Genomic DNA, 26,586 nt, shown 5'->3' with positions numbered 1-26,586 from the left:
AGGCAGAATTCTGGTACTTTGCTGGGTAGAATTATGGTTTTGCTTTGATATATCAGCATGGATTCTGAATCCTAAACACATTTTTGGAAGGGGGGCAAAATTGGAATGTGACCTTGCTGAATTTTCTACCTATCCTGGAACAGAACTAAACACAGAAAATGTTCTGCTAGAGATTCCTGGCTCCAATATCTCTTTCTGGGTTTTGCAATCTGTCCCTTGATGCTGAGCTTGACATTTTGAAATTAAGGACTTAAACATTTCCACTTCCAGGAAAAACCTTTATCAAGGCTTGCATAGCCTACTGCCAATCTTCTTAATCTGAAAAATCCAACTTTACAGAAGAAAACACTCAGGGTTCTTGTGTCTTGACAGCATGGCAGAGACAGTGCTTCCCTTTTGCCAGGGTGGGGGTGTTTTTCAGACTCGAAAGGAAGACTTGCTATGGGGAGAAATTGCCGCCCGCCACAGGGTGTGTCTTCACAGAATAAAAGAGAAGCCTTTGAGCACGACACTTTTCTAGAAGGAGCCCATTCTGAGGCTGCAGCCGCCCCATCCCAGGGGAGCCTCCTTATGCCCATTTTGTCTGGCCTGGCTCAGGGCTGAACGGCAAAGAAGCAGAACGTGCTCCCCTTTCTGGGGGCTTTGCTTCTCTCCTGGCTATGGCAGTGGGCTCCACTGAGAGGTAGAATGGCATTGGGTCCCACGCAGTTGCCCTGCGGGGCTGGTGGAGGGTGGCACACTGAGAGTCCTTTGTCGACAGTGGCCTTTTGTCTCCCTCCCAGCATCGGTGCTCGACCCCTGTCAGCCTGCCCGAGCGTGAAATGGATATTGCACCAGAATGAAGCCAGCTGCTAAATTTATGTCTTGGGGAGGGAGAAACATCTTTGGCATTAGGCAGTTGAGGCACTTGCTGGTAGCCTCTTTCTCTCTCGTCAGCCTCGGCTGAAGACGTCGGATCATGGTACTGGCAAACGAGGGTCCTGGCCTTCTTGGGGTTGGGGTGGTGGTGGTTGGTGTCAGAGAAGCAGGAGGCTTTCATGAGAAAGGGGTGGTTTCCCCACTTCCTCCCCTCCGCCTTGGCAGATAACAGGCAAAGGCCTTCTCTCTTGCGTCCTAATTTCAGTGCTCTTCTTCCATGCCAGATTGTTGCCCCTGCCCATTTGGTGCCCATTTGTTGCTTCCCATTTGTGCGACTCCTTTTTTCCGCAATAGTCAGTCTTGCACCAAGTGCTGACGATGACATAGTGCTAAAGTTTAAATTAGGCGCAATGGTCAGGATGTTAAGCAACGGATAGCAAGTTATAAGAAAATCTGCTACACAAGGAACTGAGGTGGGCTTTTCCCTTCCCCCTGGAGCTGTTAACCTCTGGGGAAGACAGGCTCTTTCCAGTAAGACAGTTGAAAAGATTTTCGTCACGGCTGTGCAGGCCACCATGTTCTGCATACTGTATTTCTGAACATACAGGGGACCCCCATGCGGTTCTGTGACTCAGTGGTTTTGCATATCTGCAGTTGGTACAGATCAGATCTCGACACCGGCACTAAAGAGTTTTGTGTACCTGCGTTTTTTGGTGTGTGGTTCTATTTTGTTGGGGATTTTTGGAGTGCTTTTTGTGTATTTTATGCCCATGCAAAATGGTGGACTGGACTGGCACCCCTGCAGGTAACAAAGGCCACCTGGGTATCAAAGGCATACTACACATTTACAAACTGTAGTAGTACAGAAACTGAGTCCACTTCTTCTCCCTCCAGCACGCCAGCCACAGTAAAGTAGCATCTTTACTATGTCTACGTAGTAAAGTAGATGTAGTAAAGGTATTACGAACTCCATCAGTATTGACTGGCAGTCCTTGATCAAAAGGATTTTAAGGGAATATAATTCAGCAACAGTGAAGGAACATCACACTTCCAAGGTTTGAGAAACCATCCTGTCTGGGCTAAATTTCCTTAGCCCTAATTCAACCCATGCTGAACCCAATCCAGAGCAAGGTATCCAGAACTACACCTAGATTTGGGTCAGGCAGCGGAGAGAGAGGGATGTAAATCTAGACACTGAGAGCGCCCACTCCCACTCCCTCTTCGATTAGGTCATAGATTTCTCTAACCGTGGCCTGCGCTCTCCAATGATTTTCAGAGAAATGGGTGATAAATCACCTGAAGTGCTTTGAAGGACGTAGAATAAAAAAAGATGCTATTGTTGATAACGTGATGTTTTCTGTTGTGAAATGGTTCCTCCATAAAATCAGAGTGTGTTTCTTTCCGCAGCTCTTGTTCTGTTTTCTCCCTGCCATTGTATGAATGACTGGCCTCAGGGATTTTCAATCCTCTCAAAATGACTTTGGGTTAGAATGCTTGAGAGCCCCAGATTTAGATGTTAAGCAGCAGAGGGGGAATAAAGTCCCCACCAGAGCTGCAAAGTACAAGTTCAACAACAGGAAACAGGTCCCATCTTCTAGAATCTCTTCTGCTTCTCTTACAGCAACCAGATTTGAACTGCAAAAAACTGGACAGCAGCAGACAGAACTCTTTGCTGATATCTCATGCTTGTCTGGATTTTTGCAGCCCAGACATGGTAGTCATACTGTCCTGATGTTTTCTGGGAGTTGGCGGGACTAAGGCCTGAGGCTGACTCTCATGGTGCTCATACAAAATGGTTTTGGTAGAAAGGAAGTGGGTGAGGCGATAAGTAGGTAGGTAGATGATAGATATAGTTAGATCTGTGATGCAAGTATGAAAGGGTGAAGTACACAACATCATGATATCATGACAGACATTGGTAGCCAAGAAACAGAAAAAAGGATGTATATGTTAGAAAGAAGGATGCTGCTTATGTAGATTGCATGTAAAGGGCAAGAGCTGTTGTAGCATTTGGTCCAGTGACCCAAGTTATCCATGTTTTGAGTGGAATGGAGGCCACTGTGCATTCTGCACTTTGTCTCACTATGATGTGGAATGGGGTGCTGGACTGTGCCAGGAAAGGGGGGAGCCAGGAGATGATGCATCCATCTGCATGCTTCTTGATCTCTCAGTGGCTTTTGATGCCATCAAACAAGGTATTCTTCTGGGCCAGCTCCTGGGTTGGGAATAGGAGGCAATGTTCTATGGTGGTTCTCTTCCTTCCTCCAAGACCAGTTTCAGTTGGTGTTGGTTGGGGAAGAGATTGTTCCCTAGGCCCCTCCTTTGTGGGATGCCACAGGGCTTGACATTCTTTTACCTTTTATTCAACATCTGCAGGACATGAAACTCCTGGGTGAGGTCAAGCACTGGGGTTTGCTATCCTCAATAGGTTGATGATACCCAATTATATCTTTCAACTCTAAGCTGGCAGAGTGAGGCTGTCAAGGTTCTGTCCCAGTGCCTGGAGGCTGTGCAGGTTTGGATAGGGAGGAACTGTCTCTGACTCAATTCCTACCAAGACCAAGGGGCTGTGGCTGTTGGGACCACCTAGATCTGGGGAGATTCCATTTTTAAACTTGGATGGAGTTGCACCCCCATTCAAGAGTAGAGCACAATCTGGGAGTCTTCCTTGATGCATAGCTCCTGCTTGATGAGCATGTGGCAGGTGTAGTCAGGAAGGCCTTTGCACAGCTCCATCTGGTTTGTAAATTGCACCCTTTCCTAGATTGGGAGGCCTTTCAAAGTAGTCACTCACAGCTCGATTGTTACAACGAACTGTACATGGAGCTGCCCTTGAAAACTACCCAGAAGTTTCAACACAGGCAGTGATGGGCATGCCTCAGTATGCTCCTGTGGCACCCCTGCTTCTTGAGCTGCGCTAGTTCCCAGTTTGCTTCCGGGTGCGATTCAAGATGCCGGTTATAACCTATAAAGCCCTTCATGGCCTGGTTACTTGAGGGACGTCTGTCTTCCCTAGTATCTGCCCAGCTGCTTCGATCTGAAAGGGTTGGTGCACTCCAGGTTCCTTTGATTAAACAGTGCCATCTATTGAGACTCTGGAAGTGTGCCTTCCCTGTTGTGGTGCCTGCCTTCTGGAATGAGGTTCCCCCCTAAATCCAGGTGGTTCCCACCCTAATGGCGTTCTGAAGAGTCTTAAAGACCTGGCTCTTCTCCCAGGCCTTTGGTTAGGGGTTTGGAGACCTCTTCTTTTTCTTTGTTCCCATCTGGGTTTCTTATCTCTGTCATCTTTATCCCTTTTTGTTTTGTGTTGTTTTCTTGTTTTTAGATGTTTTTAACAATTTGTAAACCACCTGGAGTTGCTGGGAGTCAGGCATAAATTTAATAAATTATCATCATTATCATCAAGATGATGTCCTCCTGACTTTGGCCCCAGGACCCTCTACTTTTTTATGACAGACTTCCAAAATTTCAGGGGGCAGCTGTTCCTAGATCAGCAACCTGGCCTACTTTGATCTAAAAGCTGTTAGAAACTGGACCTTTGGGTTTCATGGTATCCCTCCATTTTGCCTTAGAGAAGAAAGAGGAAAAGTTAGCATTCCCAAAGTTCAAACGAGCCACCAGGGTCTTTGTCACCCGGGGCAAACTTGGATTCCACACTCATTTTGGCGCCCCCACCAGAGCTCATTTTGGCACCCCCCCAGCACGGTGCCCGGGGCACATGCCCCACTTGCCCCCCCCAGTTGTGGCCCTGCGAGCCATAACCTGCTAAGCTGTATTTGGGGGGCCAGCACATTGAGGAACAGCCTTGTGGATGGTCCATCTGTATGATCCCAAACTGAAAAATGTCTCACTTGGTTCTGTCTGAAATAGGGTGGGGTAGGATGAAGATCACCAGCTACCTATCAACATGGCGAATTAACTCCATGGAGAGCAGAAATGAAGCCAAGGACTCCCTGACTACGCAAACTGCTCCACAGTTTGGGGAGTCCTTGGCTTCATTTCTGCTCTCCATGGAGTTAATTCGCCATGTTGATAGGTAGCTGGTGATCTTCATCCTACCCCACCCTATTTCAGACAGAACCAAGTGAGTCCAATCAACTCATTGGATTTAATTTGGAGGAAAGGCTCCCTTCCAGGAAGAGGCAAAATGGATTGCTTTATGGGGGAAACCATTTTTTCAAGTGCAGGAAAAACAGCACCGAGTGGCCTTAATCGCTAGAGCTGTGCAACCCTTTGGATTCAAAGGGAAAAGTGTATTTTGAACTGTGCAAAAGTAGCTTCCTAAAGCAACAGTCTCTTTTCCCAGGATCCTGTGGCTGCCCTCTACAGCTGCAGCATGATGCTGAGAGAAGGTCCATGCTCTGGAGCACCTGTTTCTCTTTGAAACTGAAGCACTGCAGGGCTCTGTTGATAACAGCTTAAGCTTGGGTGGGTGGGCACAGCATCTTGGAAATGGGGTGCAAAATTGGGATTATTGAAATGCTCCTGAGCCATCGGGCCAGATTTGTTCAAAGTGGTTCATAATCTCCTCCAGGTGGGAGCCTGCATTGGGAGAGAGGAAAAGTGCCCCTGGTGTGAATGTTCAGGCCAGGCGAGTCATGGGCAGAACTGGGCACACAAGCCTGTTACGAACGGTGCTATCACAGTTCTTAGGGCAGTGACTAACAAGGTAATGAGAGCTAGTTTAGTGCAGTGGTTAAGGCATAAAAACAGGCACAGCTGTGATGGCACTGTTGCAGATGCCAACTTGCCTTTTTTGCCCTCATCCTGCAGACATTCCTGCAGATATACCTGAAACTGTTTGCAGGACTGCCTCTCCCTGACAGTATCTGCCTGTTCCAGGTCTTTTCCCTTAAATGCTGTCATCAGCCAGGTTGGTGTTGTGGTTAAGGCACCACGCTAGAAACCAGGAGTCTGTGAGTTCTCGTCCCGCCTTAGGCATGAAAGCCGGCTGGGTGACCTTGGGCCCGTCCCCCTCTCTCAGCCCAACCCTCCTCACAGGGTTGTTGTTGTGGGGAAAATTGGAGGAAGGAGTATTAGGTATGTTCCCCACCTTGAGTTATTTATAAAAATAATGAAGGTGTGATAAAAAAATGTAAGAAAAAAAAGTAAAGTTGTAAATAGGTTGGGACAACTGGGGAAATTGTTCAAGTGTGAGGTTATCAACTCCAAATGTATAGCAACATGAAACAGGCAATAAAATGTGACTTATGGTTTCAATTGCTCCTCTGCCATTTGGCAAAAACTTGATCCAAAAGGGATGCCCTTATATCTCCCTTCTGCTTAGTCATTAAATTGTGCCAGCGACATCTGGAGATTATAATTTGGCTTAAATATTTGGCAGGTCTAAAGAGGGTAAAGGAATTAGTTGGTAATATATCTTTAGAAAGAGATGCCTGGTCTAGTTGAGTATCATTATCCTTAATCCATTGCCTCAAGCATGCTGTTGCACATTCGTGCCCAAGTGTGCAGTGCTGAGTTAAGGAGAATCCAAGTTGCTCGAGTTTTTTTACCTATAGCTTGAGGTCAGGATGAGACAAAATTATCAGTAAGAATGTGTTGGGGGCTGTTTGGCAATGACCCATCCTTGGTCATATTATAATTAATTTCCAAGGCTTTTGAAGCCCTCAAATCAGCCAAAGCTCTCAGGACCCTTTGGGCCAACGAGAATTTGGGGAAATTGTGTCATTCACATAGATATCCCCTACCTAGTGTGCTCCAGATGTGTTGGGAATTTTACTTCCTGCCTTCTCTGACAAGGCTGTCATAATCTTCGTAAGATCATAGAAGTAACCAGTCGCTCTTCCCTTCCTCTCCCCTGCCTTTCCAGTCTCATCGGAAGTTTTCAGCTCCCAGGCACGGCCACCTTGGCTTCCTTCCTCATAAGAGGAGCCGCCGACATCGAGGGAAAGTGAAGAGCTGGCCCAAGGATGATCCCAGCAAACCAGTCCACCTGACTGCCTTCCTGGGCTATAAAGCTGGCATGACTCACATCCTGCGGGAACTTCACAGACCAGGACTAAGTATGTGCTGAGTTGGCTTCTTCCTATTTCTCACCTAGAGAAAAAGGAATAGTTTCATGGAACTCAAGAACTGGAAGGGGCCTCAGTGACTACCAAGTCCAAAGAGCTGCTTTGTTAAGAAGCCCAAATTAAAGCATGCCTGACAAGTGGCCATCTATCCAGCTGCTACTTGCTCATGAAGAAAAGGGTGAACCACTGTTTCCCTAGGGCATTGGTTTCTCTGTCAAACTACGCTTTCTTTTAGGAGTTTGTTTTCTGATTTAATGTCAGATCTTTCCTCCTCCTCCTCCTCCTCCTCCTCCTCCTCCTCCTCCTCCTCCTCCATTCAACTCCTGGTGACATCCATGTACCTAGGTTTGACCGACACAAAACAGAATGGAAGTACCTTTGATACTGGTGGGAAATGGAAACGCTCAGGGTGGTCATTTCTATACGACTTAGTTTGTGGGGGGGGGTTGCAGAAAAGCTCTGCCCAGACCAGCCTCTCCCAAAGTGCTGGGAATGCAACACATGTCCAGAAGGTGCCACGTTTGAGAAGGCTGGTATGGAAAGTGGTCCTACCGTGGCTCTCACCAATGGACTGGTCATAGGAAATACAGCGAGCTGGATAAAGTATTGTGCTTATCCATGGTTGCTTTTTGTTAATTGAACAAACCACAATGGGCTGGGTTTTTGCAACATGCTAAGCCATAACCCATGGTTTATTCTTTACAATGACAGGATTCATGAGTCCCACAAAATCGTAAATCGTGATTTGGCAAAGAAACCACCGTATGGCATAGTTGGATGTGGGAGCCCCACCATTAAGCCTTCCTGGACCACATCCTCAGTCTTTTTCTCCCTTCAATCTCCAGAAATCGCCAAGAGAGAGGAAGTAGAAGCTGTCACCATAATTGAGACTCCGCCGTTGGTGATTGTTGGGCTGGTGGGCTATATCGAGACGCCGAGGGGGCTGAGAAGTTTCAAGACCATCTTTGCAGAACACATAAGTGATGAGTGCCGAAGACGCTTCTACAAGAACTGGTGAGGGGTCAGCGTGAACAAGCAAGGGTAAAGCCAGGCTGCTGTCATGCTACAGTGCCCTATTTGAACAGGAAAAAAGTTGACTGATTGACTATATACTTTGGAATTGCTTTCAGTGAAAAGTGGGCTAAAAATATAACTGCTGTAAATACATGCCTAATGTTTTGGATCAGTGAAATCAGTGGTTCTGCAGGATTATAGGTATTTTCCTCCAGCTTTTGGTATGACCTTTTCAGTCACCCCAAGAATGGCTACTAAGCTGTGAGGGAAGAGGGACAAGTAACCTTATTAAGTATATTCAGCATAATTAAAACAAGGCTGAATTCTCACACAGTGTGAGACTTCACTGAAATGGAGTGGGTGGTTTGTTGTTCCACTGCTGTGGGAACACAGCCTCTGAATTGTAAATCAGTCCGTCATGTTAAATCAGGATATCAATTCAGTGTTTTCATACTCTAGACCAGTGTTTCTCAACCTTGGCCACGTAAAGACGGGTAGATTTCACTGTTTTCTTGCTAAAGCCTTGCTGGAAATGTGGAAACAATTCCTTTTTTCCTTCCATCTGGTAGCTGATCTTCCCTGATATAATCTGTCTCTTCTTTTCAGGCACAAGAGCAAAAAGAAGGCATTCACCAAGTACTGCAAGAAATGGCAAGATGCGGCTGGGAAGAAGCAGCTGGAGAAGGACTTGGTGTCCATGAAGAAGTACTGCAAGATCATCCGTGTAATTGTGCACACCCAGGTGAATATTTTCCACATGTCTTTGGAGCACTCATGTGAATGTATCTAGGAGAAGTTGTCTGGCCAAACTCGTTCAGCGTTTGTTACTGGCTTGTTTGTGCTTGATTGTGTAGGGCCTTCATTGCCAGACATAGTCTGTTTCATCTTCAGAGGTAGAATACTTGTCCCTGCAGGACAGCTGCAGCTGCTAGTCCCTCTGAGCATGGACAGAATGTCTTTCTCTTGTTGGAATTATCAGGGGTCGACTCAGCATTGTCTCACGAACATAGTTGGAGGGCTTATCTGGTAGGCGTGTCTCTATTGTGCTTGTGGGAAGTCACACGGGTCACCTGATTTCCTCTTCCTCCTCCTCCTTAGTCTGGGAGATTCACAGTCTCCATCTTTACCTCATGGGCAGACAGGCAGGCAGGAGGCCTGCATGATGCAGGCCTCGTCCTCTAACATCTCGCCTGCACACAGACTTTCCACTCCACATAGAAAGTGTCCACAAAGTGCCTTTCTACCATGAACCTGCCTGTATCCAGATCTGCTGAGTAAAGCAAGCTATCTCCACTTTTCTTCATCTCACTGCTGTGTGAACACTGAATTTATTTCTGAACATAATTAAGCTTGATGTGCAAGTTCTCATTTTTTGGTTCACGCTTCTACTCTGCAAGATTGCTGTTAGCTGCTTGGAGTTCTTCCATTAACCTTTAAAAACTCCATCATCCCTCACTTCTGGCGTTAAGAAACGCAAACACAACATGTTTAGATGAAGCCAAAAGAGAGTTAAAGGATTTGCGGCTCGGCCTTGCAGAGTCTGGGTCCTGCTTAAGAAGAAATGCTCCAGACGTCACATGGACACAGCCCTTCCCTGCTAGTCACTAAAGCAGACTATCATTTGGGGGGGCTTTCTCCTCAGTTTGAAAAAAAAAGCTGCTGCTGCTTTAAGGGGTCAGCATTTTCAAAAGAGTGCAGACTGGCTAGCCCAGCCTTCCTATCCCCCATAGCCCACTGGATGCACTGGGGGAGCCCCCACGCTGAGACCAGAGGGGCGAGGGCCCCTTCACTGTCACTCTGCAGCAGCATTCCTGAAGGCCTGATGCCAAGGAGCAGAGGGACTCAGAGCCTTCCATCTTAGTAGCCGTTGGGAGCCTGCTCCTCCAGGAAGTCACCCAGGTCTCTTTTCAAACCACCAAATCAGTGCCATGATCACAACTGCTGGCAGCAGAGCGCACCATTTCAATTAAAGCCATTTCCTCACTGTGGCATCTTCATAGCACCCCCAAACAAAATTGAAGGCCTATCCTCATTGCTATTAATTTGGCACAGCAATGATTGGATGACTCGTGGGGAAATGCAGAAATAGGACTTATTTTCTCTTAGTCCTAAATCTCGCTGCCCTGAGGTTTGTGAGATGACACTGATTCTAACATTGCTACAGAAGGAAAAAGTTCTCCCCTGCCCGGTCATTCTCTGAGCCATGTGTGATTTTATAGACCTCTGTTGTGTCTTCTCCCCTCGTTAGTTCCAGGTTGGAGAGCCCTAACTGCTGCAATACTTCATCAAAGGGGGGTTGCTCCACCCCCCCCCATCATTTTGATTACCCTTCTTTGCACCTTTCCCAGCAATCTAATTTCATTCTTAAGTGCAATGACAGAACTGCAAAAAACAGTTCTCGGAATCTGGTCTCGCTGTAAGTTTGTAAAGAGTATTATTTTATCAGCTGTTCTATATCCAGTTCAGCTCAGATGAATTGAGTTTAACTTTGAAAGAGGAAGAGAAGTGACAGCAAAAAAAATATACACCTCCGCATTACTGCAAGCCCAACAGATGGCATAAGACAGCCCAGGAGGGGCAGGGGCAGGGGCAGGAGGAACACGAACAAGAAACTCAGCGCATACCACTGGCTGTCCAGCGGAGGCCCAGACTGGGAGGCCCTGGGCAGCAGCATAGCTGAGAGTCCTTCTCCACTTGCTAGGCAGGGCATACAGGTGGTGCTCCCACAGAGCGGTGCTTGGAGCACTGTCTGTTGACATTTGGGGGGGGGGATGTCAGCCTGCTTTGAGGCTTGAGGGCATCCGCTGAAGATTTTCTCTCTTGGCTGTGTTTGGGAGTGGTTGCAGGAGGTGGGTCTGCCAGCAGCCTAAGCCAGATGCAGTGGCTTGATTGCCCCCTGCAGCCAATGAAGGAATGCTTGGCAGTGGATTCTGTACTAGAGACTTTCCACTACAGACCAACTCTATAGCCTCAACTCGTCTCCTCGGGGGACTGAGTAGGTCCCCTTTTTGACTGAACTTTGGTATTCCCACAACACAGTTGGCCAGGTGAGGGCACGTGAATCCCAAATGAAGTGCTACTCCCCAGTCCCATACATTAGGTTTACCTATTCCCACATACTGAACTTCTCAAGGGTGTCATGAGACTATAGCCACAAAGCCCCAATCTCTTGCAATAGCCAAATTCTGCAAGCAGGTGGAGGGTTTTGAGTGGCTAGACCTCTGCGCATTACCTCCGTGGCCAGTTAAGTTTTGAGCCTGAACCTTTGCATCCTCTCTGTTGCACAGGATAATTTTTGAGCTCCTTTGGTTATAGATGAAGCTCCTGCCGATGCGGCAGAAGAAAGCACATATTATGGAGATCCAGCTCAACGGCGGCTCTGTGGCAGAGAAAGTTGACTGGGCTTGTGAGAAGCTGGAGAAGCAGGTGGCCGTGCACAATGTCTTCAGCCAGAATGAGATGATTGATGTCATTGGAGTCACCAAGGGTCACGGGATGAAAGGTAGGCGGGAGCAGACGTGGAAACAGACCTTGAAGGTCAAAGGCAGGTTGGAAGTGGTATGATTACAGATTGCACGTCAAATGAATGACTCCAGAAGCAATTCAAGATACGTGAAAAAGTAGATCTTTTTCTCATTTCAGAAAGAAACTCTAGACCAGAGGTCAGAAACATAGTGTCCACACCTTCCTTGGGGCCTGATAGGTCCTCAACTCAACCTAACTTCAAATTCTTTTAAGATTCTTTTAGTTATTGCGTCTGCAGAATGCCACCTGGTGGCCCTGTTTAAGATCACTCGATCCCTTTTGGGGAAAGTGGGCCCAGTGACCCACCTACAGGGCCTTGTGGAGGAGTTTTCTGTGCATCTGCAGGATAAAATCGCTCACATCCGTTCGAAGTTGGACTCCAAGTGTGAGGCACAGTCTGAGGAGATGCCGAGGGAACGTGCTTACCCAGTTATCTGGGAACAGTTTTATCCTGTTGGACCCGAGGAAGTGGACAGGATCCTCTGGACTGTCAATGCCACCACTTGTCATCTAGACCCATGCCCCTCCTGGCTGGTGAAGGCAGCCTGGGAGGTGACATGTGGTTGGGCCCAGGCGATCGTTAATACATCCTTGGGAGGAGTGTTCCTGGCTGCCTTTAAGGAGCCGCTGGTGCACCCCTTCTTCAGGAAACCATCCCTGGACCCTACTGTGTTGGACAATTTTTGTCCTGTCTCCCACATCCCCTTTTTGGGGAAGGTGGTTGAGAAAGCGGTGGCATTGCAGCTCCAGAGTTTGCTGGAGGAAACAGATTATCTAGACCCCTTTCAGTCAGGTTTCAGGCCCGGATATGGGACAGAAACAGCACTGGTTGCACTTATGGATGATCTCTGGTGGGAGTGGGATGGTGGCAATGCATCCATCCTTGCTCTTCTTGACCTCTCAGCGACTTTTGATACCATCGACCATGGTATCCTTTTGGGGCAGCTCAGGGAGTTGGGTGTGCGTGGCGTGGTTTTGTGCTGGTTCGCCTTCTTCTTCCAGGGCCAGTCCCAATCAGTGGTGATAGGAGGCGAGAGATCCGACCCTCAGCCCCTCCTTTGTGGGGTGCCGCAGGGCTCGGTTCTCTTTCCGCTCCTCTTTGACATCTACATGAAACCACTGGGTGAGATCATCTGTCACCATGGGATGAGGTATCATCAGTTTGATGATGATACCCAATTATACATCTCCATCCTGGGGGAAGTAAGTGATGCTGTGTGCCCTCTCCAGGTGCCTGGGGGCTGTGGGGGTCTGGATGGGGAACAACAGGCTTCAGCTGAACCCTGGTAAGATGGAGTGGCTGTGGGTTAGGGGCTCTTCTTTGGTCCTGGATGGGGTCGCACTGCCTCAGACAGACCTGGTGTGTAATCTGGGGGTCAGATTACACACCAGACCAGGAGGGCCTTTACGCAAGTTCGTGTTGTTCACCAGTTACGCCCTTTCCTGGATCGGGAAGCCCTCCGAACAGTCATTCATGCCCTGGTCATCTCCCAGATAGACTACTGCAATGCACTCTACGTGGGGCTACCCTTGAAGAATATCCGGAAGCTACAGCTGGTCCAGAATGCAGCTGCGCGGGCAATTCTAGGTGCCCCAAGATCGGTACATGTAACACTTCTGCTGCGTGAGCTGCACTGGGTAATAGTCTGCTTCCGGGTCCAATTCAAAGTGTTGGTTATCACCTTTAAAACCCTACGTGGCATGGGACCGGGGTCCCTCAGGTAACGGGGTCTCATCCCCGTTACGTCAACCTGTCCCACCCGATAATGCAGAGAGGGCATGTTGCGGATCCCGTTGGTAAGAGAATTTCATTTGCCGGGGTCCAGGAAACGGACTTCTCTGCAGTGGCTCCCGCCCTTTGGAACATCCTGCCACCGGAGGTCAGGCGGGCTCCATCCCTCCTGACCTTCCGGAAGTCCCTGAAGACCTGGCTCTGCCGCTGTGCTTGGGGTGGGGAGGGGGGGAGTCAGTCCTGGGGATGGCTGGCACCTTAGAGTGCCCCCCTCATATTTATGGTCTTTTGGAGCCATCTGGATTTTTATTTTTTAATTTTATATTGTATTGTATTTTATGTCTTATTTATGATTACTGTTTTTAATGCTGAATTAATTAACTTATTGTAGTGCTCAGAGTCTTTGGGGGGAGATGAGTGGTAGCACAAATCTGAGAAATAAATAAATAAAATAAATAAAATAGTTAAACATGATTAGATAGAACGCTACCATGTTGGAAAACAAAGCACTTGCAGCAACTTTATTTACAGAAATGGCTCTTGGCCCTGAGATGGTCTCTGTATGGATTCTTAGAAACTATAGTTAAAAATAGATTTTTGGGGGGTCGGAGGCACACTGGAGCATGTGGTGGACACATTCACAAAATGACTGCCACAACTATCTGCATGGGGGGCCTGGCCAGCCCCCAGACACCCAGCGACCCAAAGGCAGATTACCCTCGAGCTGCCCAGCATGCCAGAGTGGGAGCTCAGGACGGTTCTGTACATAATACCAGCGTCTAATGCTTTGCGTGGAGCATCACAGCGGGCCGTGCTTTCTGCTTGAATAGCCCCTTGGAAGACGGCCAGGAGACTGCTGAGCACCAAAGGAGGCAATTACCCCTTTAGCAACTAGTTGCACCCCATGCTTTGTTGGGGAAATCGTCAGCTTGCCATTAGTTGGTAGAGAGCACTCTGGGAAAAGAGCAGGAGGGGGGAAGAAACATCTCCAGTTTGTGACAGCTGGTAGGACTGTTGGAATAAACAAAAATGTGGGGCATAAATGCAACAGGAAATAAAAAATCGTGGCAGCCATTTTCCAAGAGTGCCTACGACATGCTCCCACAATTCCAAGTATGGTGAAACTGCGTGCCTGTTCTTTTTCAATCCCCTTTTCTTCTTTGATAAAGGGGTGCTGATCCTGTGGTCCTCTTGTCAGCCATCAAGGAAGGTCATGTCAAGAAAGAGGCGTGGCAGGAATTAAAGAAATGCTTTTTATTATTGTAGGCTAGAATACAGTGACGGGGTCTTGAAAGCCTACTTCACCTTCAGACGAAAGCGGGGAGGGTCGAGTTTCTCATGCTTTCCGCTTTCTCAGTAATCTTTTCTAAGGCTCCTCCTTTAATGCTTCACTCATTTCTTCTCAATCCCAAGATTAGATCTACATTCTTTTGCCCTTCTAGAGATCACGGTAGCTACAACCAAGGCTCCAGCAGTCCCAACAGTGTGGTTATTGGTGAAGGGTTAGGGTTCAGCAATATCTGGAGGACCACCAGTTCCCCATCCCTGCTTCAGAGCCTTAGAAGTTCACTGTCCCTCTCTGTAACCCCGAGGCTTTCTTTCTGCAGGGGTGACGAGTCGGTGGCATACCAAGAAACTTCCAAGGAAGACTCACAAAGGGCTGCGGAAGGTTGCCTGCATTGGAGCCTGGCATCCTGCCCGGGTGGGCTATTCGATCGCCCGGGCTGGCCAGAAGGGCTACCACCACCGCACAGAACTCAACAAGAAGGTATTACTTCCTCCCCGTCGTTTGAAGCCCAAACACGACAACAGCCCACAACTGTGCTCGTGTCTGGTGGAATCAGAGTGCCTTGGAACTGGGAAGAGGGGCTGCGGCCCACTGATCCATCTTCCTTCCTCACCCACCAGCTCCTTGAGAGGTGTGGCTGCCAGACTGGCAGGTGTGAAGCTAGTCAGCCTGCCGGGGCTTAGCGAGTCTGTGGCAAGGCTCACCTGGGAGTGGAGAATTCAGGATTAGACCCATTAGCCAAATGTAGCGAGACTGCAACTTCCTAAATTCCTTGCTGAATTTGCTGTTGGAAGAATTCTGGGAAAGCTTATGCGATGCCCCAGCTCTAATTCTGCATCTTGCAAGATGTGGGTGGGGTGGGTTGGCTTTGCAGCTGACACGGACAAGATCCAGGTTTTTAGGGGAGCTTCTCTATGTCATTTTCACTTTGCCTTCTGTAGGGGAACGCTGAATACTACAAAACTGATAGGTAACAATTGAAGTGTTAACAACTGAAGTGAACTGAAGTCTCCCTTTCTAATATAATCATTACATAATTTATTACACAAAACCTAAGGAATATTTGCAACCCAAATATAATCTGTCCCATATAATCTACCCTTTTCCTTTCTTGCTTTCCTCCCTATAGTTTATTCAGACAACTTTAGTGGTAGCCTTTGTATCATGCTGTACTTTGAAAGCACACTTACAAAGGCTATAGGTTACATTGGGAAATCAGGAAAATATTCCTGAGAAAGGCAAGTCACTTTTGTACTCGGTTGCCTAGAAAACTGCATGGTTATGTCCCTGAAGTCGTCAGGAGTCAACTCAAAGGAGCCTTTTTCTTCTAGAGCCCATAAGCAGCCGCTTTTAGCAGCTCAGAGCAAATCTGATGGGCAGGTGGAACCAGGGGATGATGCAGCTTTTTGTCCCTCCTTTGTGTTCATGTTGCCCATAAGAGCAGAGTTACAGGATGAGTCCCAGAAATCTGGTGTGCAAAAACAGGCAGGGTTAGGCATCAGTGGTGAAGGTGGACTTTGCCAGCCTTCATTTTGCAATTTGCTGATTATCTGAGAAATAACCACTTTGGCCAAATCTCTTTCCTTTAGATTTATCGCATCAGCCATGGGGTTCGTGTAGAAGAGGGCAAAGTGGTAAAAAACAACGGGTCCACCAGTTATGACACAACAGAGAAAACCATCACCCCACTGGTAAGGAAGCAAGAAGGAAGGTTCATTCTTCTAGCTAGAGAATGTGGTGTCCTTGCAAAGAGGCCCTGGTTCTCTGGGTGCTCCATCATGAACCCTTCTCTGCGTTTGCCATCTTTTTAAAATCAGCGTGAAAACCCGCATTTTAAAGGAATATCTTGTCTCTCAAAATCCACCTTCAAAATCCATTTTCTCCCAAATGCTTTCTAATGTTGTTCTGGGAACGATCAGCAAGAGAACATTTGGAGGCTCAGGTGCTGTTTCTTTGACCAAGTTCTGATTGCTACTTCAGCTCAGGAGATGCTGTTTGTCGGGATAGGTTGAATCCCTTTCCCTGAGTAAACTGCAATGCTTCCCTTTCTTGTTTCATTTGAAGAGGGCCAGAGATGGAAAATTGTGGCTACTAGTGAAAGCTATCCTGGTTGGGTTAGACAGGTCAGAGGACTCAGCCCAGCTCTAGGCAATTTTGTGCGAAGATGATTCAGGTGTCTGTCAGGATTGTCCACCAGAGAGGGGTCAAAACAGTTGAGATGGTGGCCAGGACCACACAGTCAAAGCCCAATCCCCTTTTTTCTTTGTGCCACACATGCATCACACGTTCAAAAGAGGCGAGGCTTCAACGACATGATTGCGGCTGCCATCTTGACTCTTTTAACCTGCCCTGCAGACCCCCCTCGTCTGTGATCACCAACCTGATATCTATGGGCACCATGCCTGCAGACACCTCCCTGCCATTTTCTAGTTTTTAAAAAGTTTCAAGTTTATTTTAAATTTAAAAACCCGCAAGCACCCGCCTGCTGCTTTTGGAATTATTTGCACATCAAGTACCATAATGCCAGGGTTCCATGTTAGTTCATTGGTGTTCTTAAAAAATAACTGCGGCTTAAGGAACAACTGCAGCTAGAAAAAGGACAATGATAAGTTGTGGGGGCATAATAGGTTCACTAGAGAGTGTGCTGGTCGTGGCACTAGCATGTTCACAATTGGCCATTCTTGCAGAGGCAGCCATTTTGTGCATGGACAAATTCCTCTGTGGCACCCATTTATTTTGAGTGCCATGACATGCTTCCAAAGTGTCACATGTGCCTGCTGGTCCAAAAAAGTTGGGACCTCTATCTTATCTGGGGTCATCAATGAATAAATGCCACCCTCCCCCCCATGATGACCTTTCTGCCTTTCTGTCTTCCAGGGTGGATTCCCTCAGTATGGAGAAGTCAACAATGACTTTGTGATGGTGAAAGGCTGTGTGGTGGGTACCACAAAGCGGGTGCTGACCCTGAGGAAGGTGAGGGCCTCATTGCGGCGTTGTGAAGGACAGCAGATGAGTCTGAGGAAGAAGGACAAGAGGGTGGGGGTTGGCCTATGGTGGTTGACTGCTCCAAAGTTGTAGGCAAAGGGTTTCTGCTGCTCTCCAAAGGGTGAGGCTTGGGAGGTCTCTGAGCCTCAGCAAGTGAACATTTCAGCTGCTTTGAGAGGTGGGCAGCAAAAGTGGAAGCATGCAATTGATGAGAGGCTCAGCAGCGCCACTGCCTAGCACCCCAGACGTTTGCATGGATCACCACAAGATAGGATGGGAAATGCTGTGAACCCCCTATAGAAGTGCTTCTTGTGGGCTGGCCTGAATTTCTTTCTCAGAAACACAGGAGGTAATAGAAGTTAGGAACAAAAAGGTTATTTTTATTCATTATTACCTAATCAAGTTTCTAGGCACACAGACTGTAGCTGGTTTTGGACTCCAGGTTTGCATATGAAAGGCCTTTGCAGGGTCTGTGCACAAGTTAAAACACATTTGGAGCAATATACTTTGGTGAGGGGCATGGAAGATTCCACCACAGATTTGTAGCCACCCTCCGTCTATGAACTCCAGCTCCCAGCGCATGTTCATTTATTACATTTATATCCTGCCTTTTCTCTGGGAGATCAAGGCAGCATAAATGGGGATCTCCCTTCATTGCATCCCCACCCCACCCCCACCCCCATGAGCTGAGAAGTGTGTCTGGCCCAAAGACACCTGCTGAGCTTCCCGGGCTGAGGATGGACTTGCATCTGGGTCTCCCCAGTCCTAGTCCAACACTTTAACCTCTGTGCTGCACTGGTTTCACTGAAAGAAGGGATGGGAATCTAACCAGTGCTTGAACCTGTTGCCTGGCTCAGCCCTTCGTGTTCCATTGCCGTTTGCTGCCACTCGCCTTAGTGTTGCTTTAACCATTTCCTCATGCCTACCCAGTCCCTTCTGGTCCACACCAGCCGGAAAGCTCTGGAGTCTGTTGAGCTGAAATTCATTGACACCACATCCAAGTTTGGCCATGGCCGTTTCCAGACTGCCCAAGAGAAGCGGGCTTTCATGGTGAGTTTTGCTCTGAAATACCACACCCAAGCTGGACAAACAGACTGATGGGAAGGGAGTATAAGAAAACATGATTTGTTTCAGTCAGCCAAGATAGGGGGAGTTACGGGGGAAGAATTCTGCTCGTGCATTCACAAATTAACTTCAGGATTGGATCCAAACTGGTTATGTTCTTTCGCAGTTGGAAACTGGCCATTTAATTAGGAAAGGAACCAGTGAGGTTAGCTGTTCATTCTGGAATCCAATGCAGTTTTTCTGTTTATTTTCATTATACAAAAAAGCTTGAGTTACCAAAAGTAACAGACACATCCCTCTAAAGTAGATCTATTTTCAGTTTTTGCACACCTAGGGAAACCCCTGTTTCCATTCTAGAATTGTTTTAGTGCAGCTTAATCTCCCTTTCTGCCCCTGACAAGATTCAGTCATAACGATTACGTTTTTCAGTCAAGACTTTGCAGCTTTAAAAAGCCTGCTCATCAGAGTCTTTCCTTTGCTGTTAAACAATAACATGGAGCACCTTTCTTAGGCCCCGTTGCCACACCCTCCAAGCCTGGCACTGGGGTGGCCGGCTGACCCTTCGCTGAGGAGGGCCCCCTCCCAAGAGAGCCTCTGCCTCAGCCCAGCAGAACCAGGTCAAAGGATCCGCCCAGAAAGGGGTTTTCCATGGGAAAGCGCAGCCCAGCCCCCATGCAAACGTCCGGCCTGCCCGGAGCAGGGCCCAAGGGAGGCCAGTGACAGGCAAGGCAGCAGTTGGCCCTGCAGGGCCAGCCCCTCTGAGCCGGCTGTGCGGATCCGCCCTCCGTGGCTGGTTCTGCCGCCAGGGAATAAACCTCCCGCCAACCCAAGTTCGCGGTGTCCTTTGTAGGCTTGGGCAGTGTTTGCCATTTCCAGGGAGGCGGTTCACGAGGTGGTGGTGCCTACCAGGGACCTCCGTTGCTTGGCTTCTCCCCTTCCGGCAGGCAGCCATGGAGTCCTGTTAGAGAGGAGAAAACAGGGGACCAGGGCTGGGGGACTGGGTCAAAAAGGCCAAGATGCGAGGCGTGTAAAAGGGGGAGATGGCTTTGATCACACCATCACAGCTGCCACCTTCACCTTTTTGACTCTGCCTGATGCCTCAGTAGCAGATGATCTTTTTTTATTTTTTTGCCACATGGAATCCAAGGAAGAAAAGAGTTGCATATAAAAATACATTCGATTTTTAACAATCTAGGATTCTAGGGACGCGGTGGCGCTGCGGGTTAAACCGCTGAGCTGCCGATCGGAAGGTCGGCGGTTCGAAACCGCGCGGCGGGGTGAGCTCCCGTTGCTTGTCCCAGCTCCTGCTCACCTAGCAGTTCGAAAACATGCCAATGTGAGTAGATCAATAGGTACCGCTTCGGCGGGAAGGTAACGGCGTTCCGAGTCGTCATGCTGGCCACATGACCCGGAAGTGTCTATGACAACGCCGGCTCCAAGGCTTAGAAACGGAGATGAGCACCGCCCCCTAGAGTCGGACACGACTGGACTTTACGTCAAGGGAAACCTTTACCTTTACTAGGATTCTTCCCACTCGGCAGTTGGACCTGGGGGCGGGAGGAAATATGGAGAGACTACCTAGCCCCCCTCCGGGCTTCAGATGTGGTCTTTGCTTCCTTTCATCCCTCTCCTGGGGGGCCCTTTATTCAACCTCAAGCTACTTTGTCCTGCCATCTTGGACATATTGGTCCCAATCCAATATAGGCCACCATTCACTGATACAGATTTTTTTTAAAAAAAGAGAAAAAGTGCTTGTAAATTGATGTGATGTGAAGAGAATGAACAAGGAGACATGTTTTGCCTTTCATGCCCTTCTAACGCTCAGCGTCACCAAGAAAAACTGAGAACGGGAAGGTTCAGGCTACTGCAAAAGTTCTTCAGAGAACACAAAACCAACTGGAATTTAATCTCCATTTTTTTAAATGGGGAAAAACCTCTTTCTCCCTGGAAATGTGGAATGAAAACACAGAAAAATGAGTCAAGCAGTACTGTAAAGTTGAACCTTTCTTCTCATATCTGTCTGGAAGACTAAAATGCCCCAGTTGTTTAGCTAGAGCCATCACATTAACTGACACTGAGAGCAGTTCTGACCCTGAAGATGGCCAAACAATAGAGCTGCAACATCTGGGCTGCAAAAAGCCAGATGATCCCCAGAGGGCAGCAGAGGTCTGGAAAATGTGAAATGTTTGCTGCTGTCTAGTAGTGAGGTTGCAGCTCAAATCTCGTAGTCCAACAGAGGACATGTCTAGAATACACGAAGGTATACTCAGAAGTAAGGCAGACCTTTCCATAGAAATCCCGCACAAGCCCTTGACACACACTGTTTGTCCATGTGAATGCAGCAGCCTGGGAATTTGGTGGCCACTTTTTTTCTGCTTCGGTTTCAGGGCCCTCAGAAGAAACACCTGCTGAAAGGGAAGCCAGAAACTCCGGAGGAATTATAAAGGTGTTTCTCTGAAGGAGACACTTCTAAATTGTCACCAATTATTCAAGTCTGGGGCGTTATCAAATATGAGTGCAAACCTACTCTCTGTTCTTGGAATAGTTTTCATTAGTCTTAAGAAAAATGATAGCTGTGTTGAGAAAGAAAACCTAACATTTATAGTAAGGAGTTACAGGGGGGATAAAAAAAAAGTCAAGCGGGCGGTTGGGATGACAGGATTGAAGTGGTCACCAACTTGACTATTTTTGACTCCCACCCCCACCCATGGATGTCCCTGGCTGGGGGACGTTTCTGGGCAACCCAGATATTTGCCTACTTTTTTGCCCCTTTGGCTGGTGCTAATAAAGGAATTGCCATATTATGTAAGTTTGATTTTTCATCAGTCACTTCCTGAAATCTCCCAGGACTTTATTGCAACATCTGTCAAAAACTTATGTGAGCATGTATTTGGTCAAATAACCCTCTAAAGGCATCACAAGAATTTACAGAGAAAATTCCAGTAGTCTCTCTCCAGGAAAGTAATTTGTCCCATTTCAAATTCTTGATTGATTGGTTTGTTAGTTCTTCATCTATTTAAAACTTCTTTTCTGAATAAACAGCAGTCAGTCTGATAGCAAACATCATGTTTTCAGGCTACCAGAGGAAAGCTCATGGGCATCTATTGGGGAAGCAAGGGGGACCTGACATCACAGGGTCATATCAGAGGTGATATTATCTTGGCTTGTACCTGACACCTATGAAACATGAGTCATCCAGCAATCCAGGGGTGCGGATAGTTCACCCAACCAGCTGGGTCTGCTGCTGGTGTTGCTTCCAATCAGATTGCTTTCCTGTGAGATTTTGTTTTTCAAGGCGATGTTCTTGGGCATTAAAAGGTACACCCAGCACTGCTTGGAAGCCTTTGAGGGATAGTGAAAATGGGTGAACCCCTAAATAGAAATGTACCTTCTTGCTAAAGTCCTTGAATGATATTTAAGATGTACAGAAAGTCAGCTAAAAGTCAGTTAACGTTTGAAAAAATAGCCATTTATAAAAATACTCTCCCAAAGTTAGCTTGAGTTTAAAGTTAAGGCTTTAAACGCCCCCTAAATGTCCATCCCAAGATGGACCAGTTGTCACAGGACAACTTGCATGAAACTCAACAAACAGAAGGGCTCTTTCCGCTGCAAATGTTTTATGTCACTGGTAACATCGGCCAGTTGCAAGCCTCTGGCTCGGCTAGCAACAAAAGATTTCTGGAGATACCACTTTTGTGCCAAGGCGGTGGGTCTCATGTAAACAGTCCTTGCCCATGAAACATGTGAGGAATTTTATTTTGGACAAACATGACCATTAGGGTGAAGTAGCTATGGCTTATTTAATCTTGGTTTGTTGACCAAATTCAAATCCATACTATATAAACTTAAGTGGCGTCAGAGTGCTTTAATTTTGTAGTACAAATGAAAAAATGAGTTTTTTGAACCAGTTTTGCTTCTTTGGGCTCTCTGTCATATGAACAACAATAAGAACAGCAGCGTATTAAATGTACCTGCTGCCTGACTCCGAGTGACTCTGGATGGTTAAGAAGAAGCCCGGTAGAAAGAGGAAAAAGAAATACACTGCGGGATTGATCCAGGCCGTTGTTTTCTTTCACCTTCTCTCCTGTTCTTGGAGCCATCGGATTTGCGTACTATCCCAGGTTTGCACAGCCCCTATAGGCATGACCGGCTCACTAACCTCCTCTTGCTGTCATAAAATGTTTCCTTGCAAAGAAGATGAAAGGGTCCCCTGGAGGCTGACCTGGGGCACCAGAGCGAGTCGCTACATGGTGTGCCTCTTCTGGCCTTCTGTTTCAAGGTTCCTGCAGTTTGGTGCGGGTGCAGAGGCAGGAAGGCCACCCGGGAGGGCCCCCAGGAGGGTGCAATTAAGGGCAGGTAGCGATCCATGCAATCAAGTAGGAAAGCATTGCCCCCAGCTCGTTGGCAGTAGCCGCCCAGGTCTTTTGGTTGATGCCCAGATAACAGGCTCACAATCAGCACCTGGCCAGTTCTAGCCCCAGTAGTTCCCTTGTTGCCAGTCTGGCAGAAATAAGCAGCAGCCTTCCAAAGAGCGAGTTGAAGAACCAAGGGAAGTGCCTCTGGCACCCCCAACTGTTAGGAAGCTCCCAGCAGTCTCCTGTACCTCCATCATCCCCAGCTCTTCCAAGAATGAACGGAGATGTGAACGGAAGCCCATTCTAAAACTCAGACGAGGTCGTGTTTCTTTTCAGGCCTTTGGATTAGGACTGTGGAGTGTGGGTGGCTCCCCACTTTGGTTTTTCATCTTTAGATTGAGTTCAAAGCCAAAGCTTCTATTCCAGCTTCCATGTTGCCAGTAGCCAAGAAGCAGGGAGTCTGTGAACAGCACCGATGGTGTGGTAGGAACATCACCTGTTCATTTTTCAAAATCTGTTAATCAGGCATCTTTCCTTCCTCAAGGCTGAAATTGAAATTGCTGAGCAGTTTTGAGTCTTGGAGTCCCCACCTCCAACTGACTTCTACCTCCCGTTAGCCTTTTGCACAAGTGAAGGGGTCCTTCCCTCTTACTTCCTCCTTCACACAGGCCCTGTTCAGTGCTACTGGTGGTTCTGTCATTTAACTGATACTCAAAACTAAAGTTACTTGCAGAAATGCAACATGGAGAGAATTCCAAACAGCCGGAGATCTTGGGGTCTCGCCCACTTTTTCTTGGCAACACAGCCACAAAAGGTGCTTTTCATCTCCCTGGAGTATCTCCTTCTGCAATAAGCCATACCAGACAAATCTCCTTTGTCTTAAAAAGGGTCCAGAGAGAGGGGACGACAGCAGGGAGACGTGGAGGGGAACATTTGCTCTCAGGCGCAGGTTCCCCTATGGCCAAGTATCTGGTTGGCGCCCTCAAGAGACTAGAGCTGGTCAACCACTAGAGGGCAGTGCTTTGCACATTCTTGGCATCCTCAGCTGGAAGTTCTTTCTGTGGTCCTTCTGTGAGAGGCTGGGATTCCAAACCAGAATGCATAAGAGGTAAGATGAGGTCATCCATATTTGGCATCACTAAAATTTTCTGATGGGACGAAAGAGTGTAAAATTAAAATTAAATCCACCTGGAGGTTTGCAAGCCAAAGGCTTGGTGAGGCATTGTAGCCTCCAACGCAGACCCAGTGTATGGCTGCGGAAGATAGGTCAATCCATGGTCAATGTGGTAGAACTGAACTTTTCAGAGAATGCACAGCTAGGAGAGGAGCAGAGCATGAATTAATTCTGGAGTCACATCAGGCAATAAAGAAAAAGAGGGAAATAGCCCTCTTCTCTCCCTGGGAACAACTCTTCCCAACGGTCACATTTACCAACGTATTAGCCACCTCCATTAAAGATCTAGATGCTGTATTTGTGCAACACATAAGCTTGTTTAGGATTACCTTTGCTTGTTTCTATGGTTTTGGGCATGGCTTAATATGTTGCAAACCAACCCATTTGTGTAGTTTAACAAATTGGGTGGACCCAGAAAATGGTTTAATTCAGAACCCCAATTATGTATGTTGTATGAACACAGTCACTGGCATCTGGGGAGATTACCCCAGCAAACTAGGATTATAGCACTCCAGTTCTTATCTTAACAGGAGTTCAGAAGGCCAAAGTCATCTTTTCAGATCTAGCACTCTGCCTCTTTTTATACTTCTGTCTTACCCATGGTCCAGATGTTGAACTACAACTCCCAATATCCTTTACCACTGGCCTTGCTGGCTGAAGTTGCTAGTTGTATTTTCTTCTTTAATACCATATTTATCCCAAAGGAAGAAAACTCTGAAGTTAAGATGACTACATCCTTCCAAAATAATAATAATAATAATAATAATAATAATAATAATAATAATAATAATAATAATAAATCACCGTCAATTGCAAAAGACAGCTTTATTTGGAATAGCTTACATCCTGCGACAATATTTTTAATATTACTAAATAAACATCTGCCAATCCCAGGTCCTTAGGAAGGATTCAATAGGGTGGACAAAAATGCCAAACCCAGTCTAAACATCTAGCTGACTGTGTGATCAACCATAATAAACTGAGTTATACTTTAGCACAACCCAGAGGGCCTTTGGTTACTGAATCCTGACCTATTTAACTAGTCTCTGATGCTCTCAAAAATGAAAATACGTTGAGGTTCAGCCTTGGCACATGGGCCCCATCATCTCACATGGGCTGGAGATTGTCTGAATCAAATCCCATTTTGCACTCAGAGGTGTCGAGGGGGGGAGTCAAAATAGTCAAGATGGCAGTCTAAAGGGGCAGAGCTTTGATTGCACAATTGTGCCTACCATCTTGGTTATATTGCCCTCCACTTCCTGCTGGCAGATGTTCCTGCTTGGACTGGAAAAAGTTGCGCATCCCTGGTTTAAGTGGTTGATAAAGCCAGGAGCAGTCCTACTACTTTCCTGCCCATGCTAATGAGGAGGAAGACAGGATACAAGGACCCCTACATTCCATAGTTCCCATAGACTCACCTGGTCAGGCTCCATCAAGAAAGAGAGGGTGCTGGCGAGAAAGGGCAGGCAAGCTGCCCTCTTCACCTACAGAGGCCTTTCCTCCTTCAAACCCTGTCGCTTCTGCAGGGTAGTCAGCTGGGAGGGTGCAAAGGAGGCGTCTTGCCTGCCTTCTGCCTCCTGGGTGGAATCAGCACCCAGTCCTGAAGGCAACATGTGCAGCAGACTATCTGGTGATGGTGGGGAGCCAGGAAAAAGCCATTCTTTTCGGAGAAGGAGGAGGAGGAAGAGGAGGAGGAGGGAGGGAGGGAGGGACCAAGTTTGAAATGCCTCCCCCAAGAAGAGGACATCACCTCTGGCACAAAACCGTTTAAGCTTCTGGAAGGGGAGTTAAGGGCCTCCTTTTCCCTTTTTCAATTTTCTCAGCTGGTCATTTTATGGAATGAGCATCACATTCCCTTTCCTAAGATTTGTTTAGCATGAAAACTAAATGACATTCAAAGAAATTTGTCCTTGTGTAAGATACTTACAGGTCCCTCCCTCTCTCTCTCTCTCTCCCTCTCTCTCTCTCTTTCTCTCTCTCTCTCTGTGAGTGTGTCTCACACAAACACACACACAATCCCTGCCTGCCTATAAACCCTTCTCTACTTTTCCCCTTCACAACACTTTGTCCAGTAAGAAGTTAGGTCTTTCTTATTTGGCCTCCAAATTCCCCAAAGTGCATATTTGAAGCACACAGCCTACATGTTCAATGAGAAGAATAGAACAGAACAGAACAGAACAGAAGCCTGCATATAGCTGCCCCCATCTTCGCCAAACTCACCAACCTTTTCTGACCATCCAGGCTCAGGATGGAGGCTTCCCTTGGGGCCGCAACACAGCAGGGATCCTCTTCACATGGCTTGGCGACTGCTGGCCACCAGATTAACTCCCTTTTGGGATGGGCTTGCGTCACTGCGCTTCGCCTGTGCCTCGGCCTCATCAGAGCCAGGCTTTTGCCGGGATCCAGCTTCCCCTGGAGAGGCAGGGGAAGCCCCTGCAGATCGTGCCCAAACTGCAGAGAGTGCCCGGCTGAGGAGAGCCGCCTGCTCATTCTGCTGCTGATGCTGCAGCCTTGGTCCAGCTGCAGTGCGAGGGATGCTTCTGAGCAAGGTCATGCCC

General features: G+C 47.5%; 1 protein-coding gene across 1 annotated transcript; it reads left to right on the top strand.

Annotated features, from left to right (window-relative positions):
* Nucleotides 1-876: 876 nt before the first annotated feature.
* On the top strand, nt 877-21,308 carry RPL3L (ribosomal protein L3 like). Its single transcript, XM_063314949.1, has 10 exons — nt 877-961; nt 6,689-6,881; nt 7,736-7,904; nt 8,511-8,646; nt 11,220-11,406; nt 14,769-14,929; nt 16,039-16,140; nt 17,327-17,422; nt 18,365-18,484; nt 20,887-21,308. Exons 1-10 carry the CDS (start codon nt 959-961, stop codon nt 20,941-20,943), a joined length of 1,224 nt encoding a protein of 407 aa, XP_063171019.1. The 5' UTR covers nt 877-958; the 3' UTR covers nt 20,944-21,308.
* Nucleotides 21,309-26,586: the final 5,278 nt, after the last annotated feature.

The sequence above is a fragment of the Candoia aspera genome, chromosome 14, assembly GCF_035149785.1.
Source record: "Candoia aspera isolate rCanAsp1 chromosome 14, rCanAsp1.hap2, whole genome shotgun sequence".
Taxonomy (NCBI): Eukaryota; Metazoa; Chordata; class Lepidosauria; order Squamata; family Boidae; genus Candoia; species Candoia aspera.
This window is presented reverse-complemented; position numbering and strand designations above follow the sequence as displayed.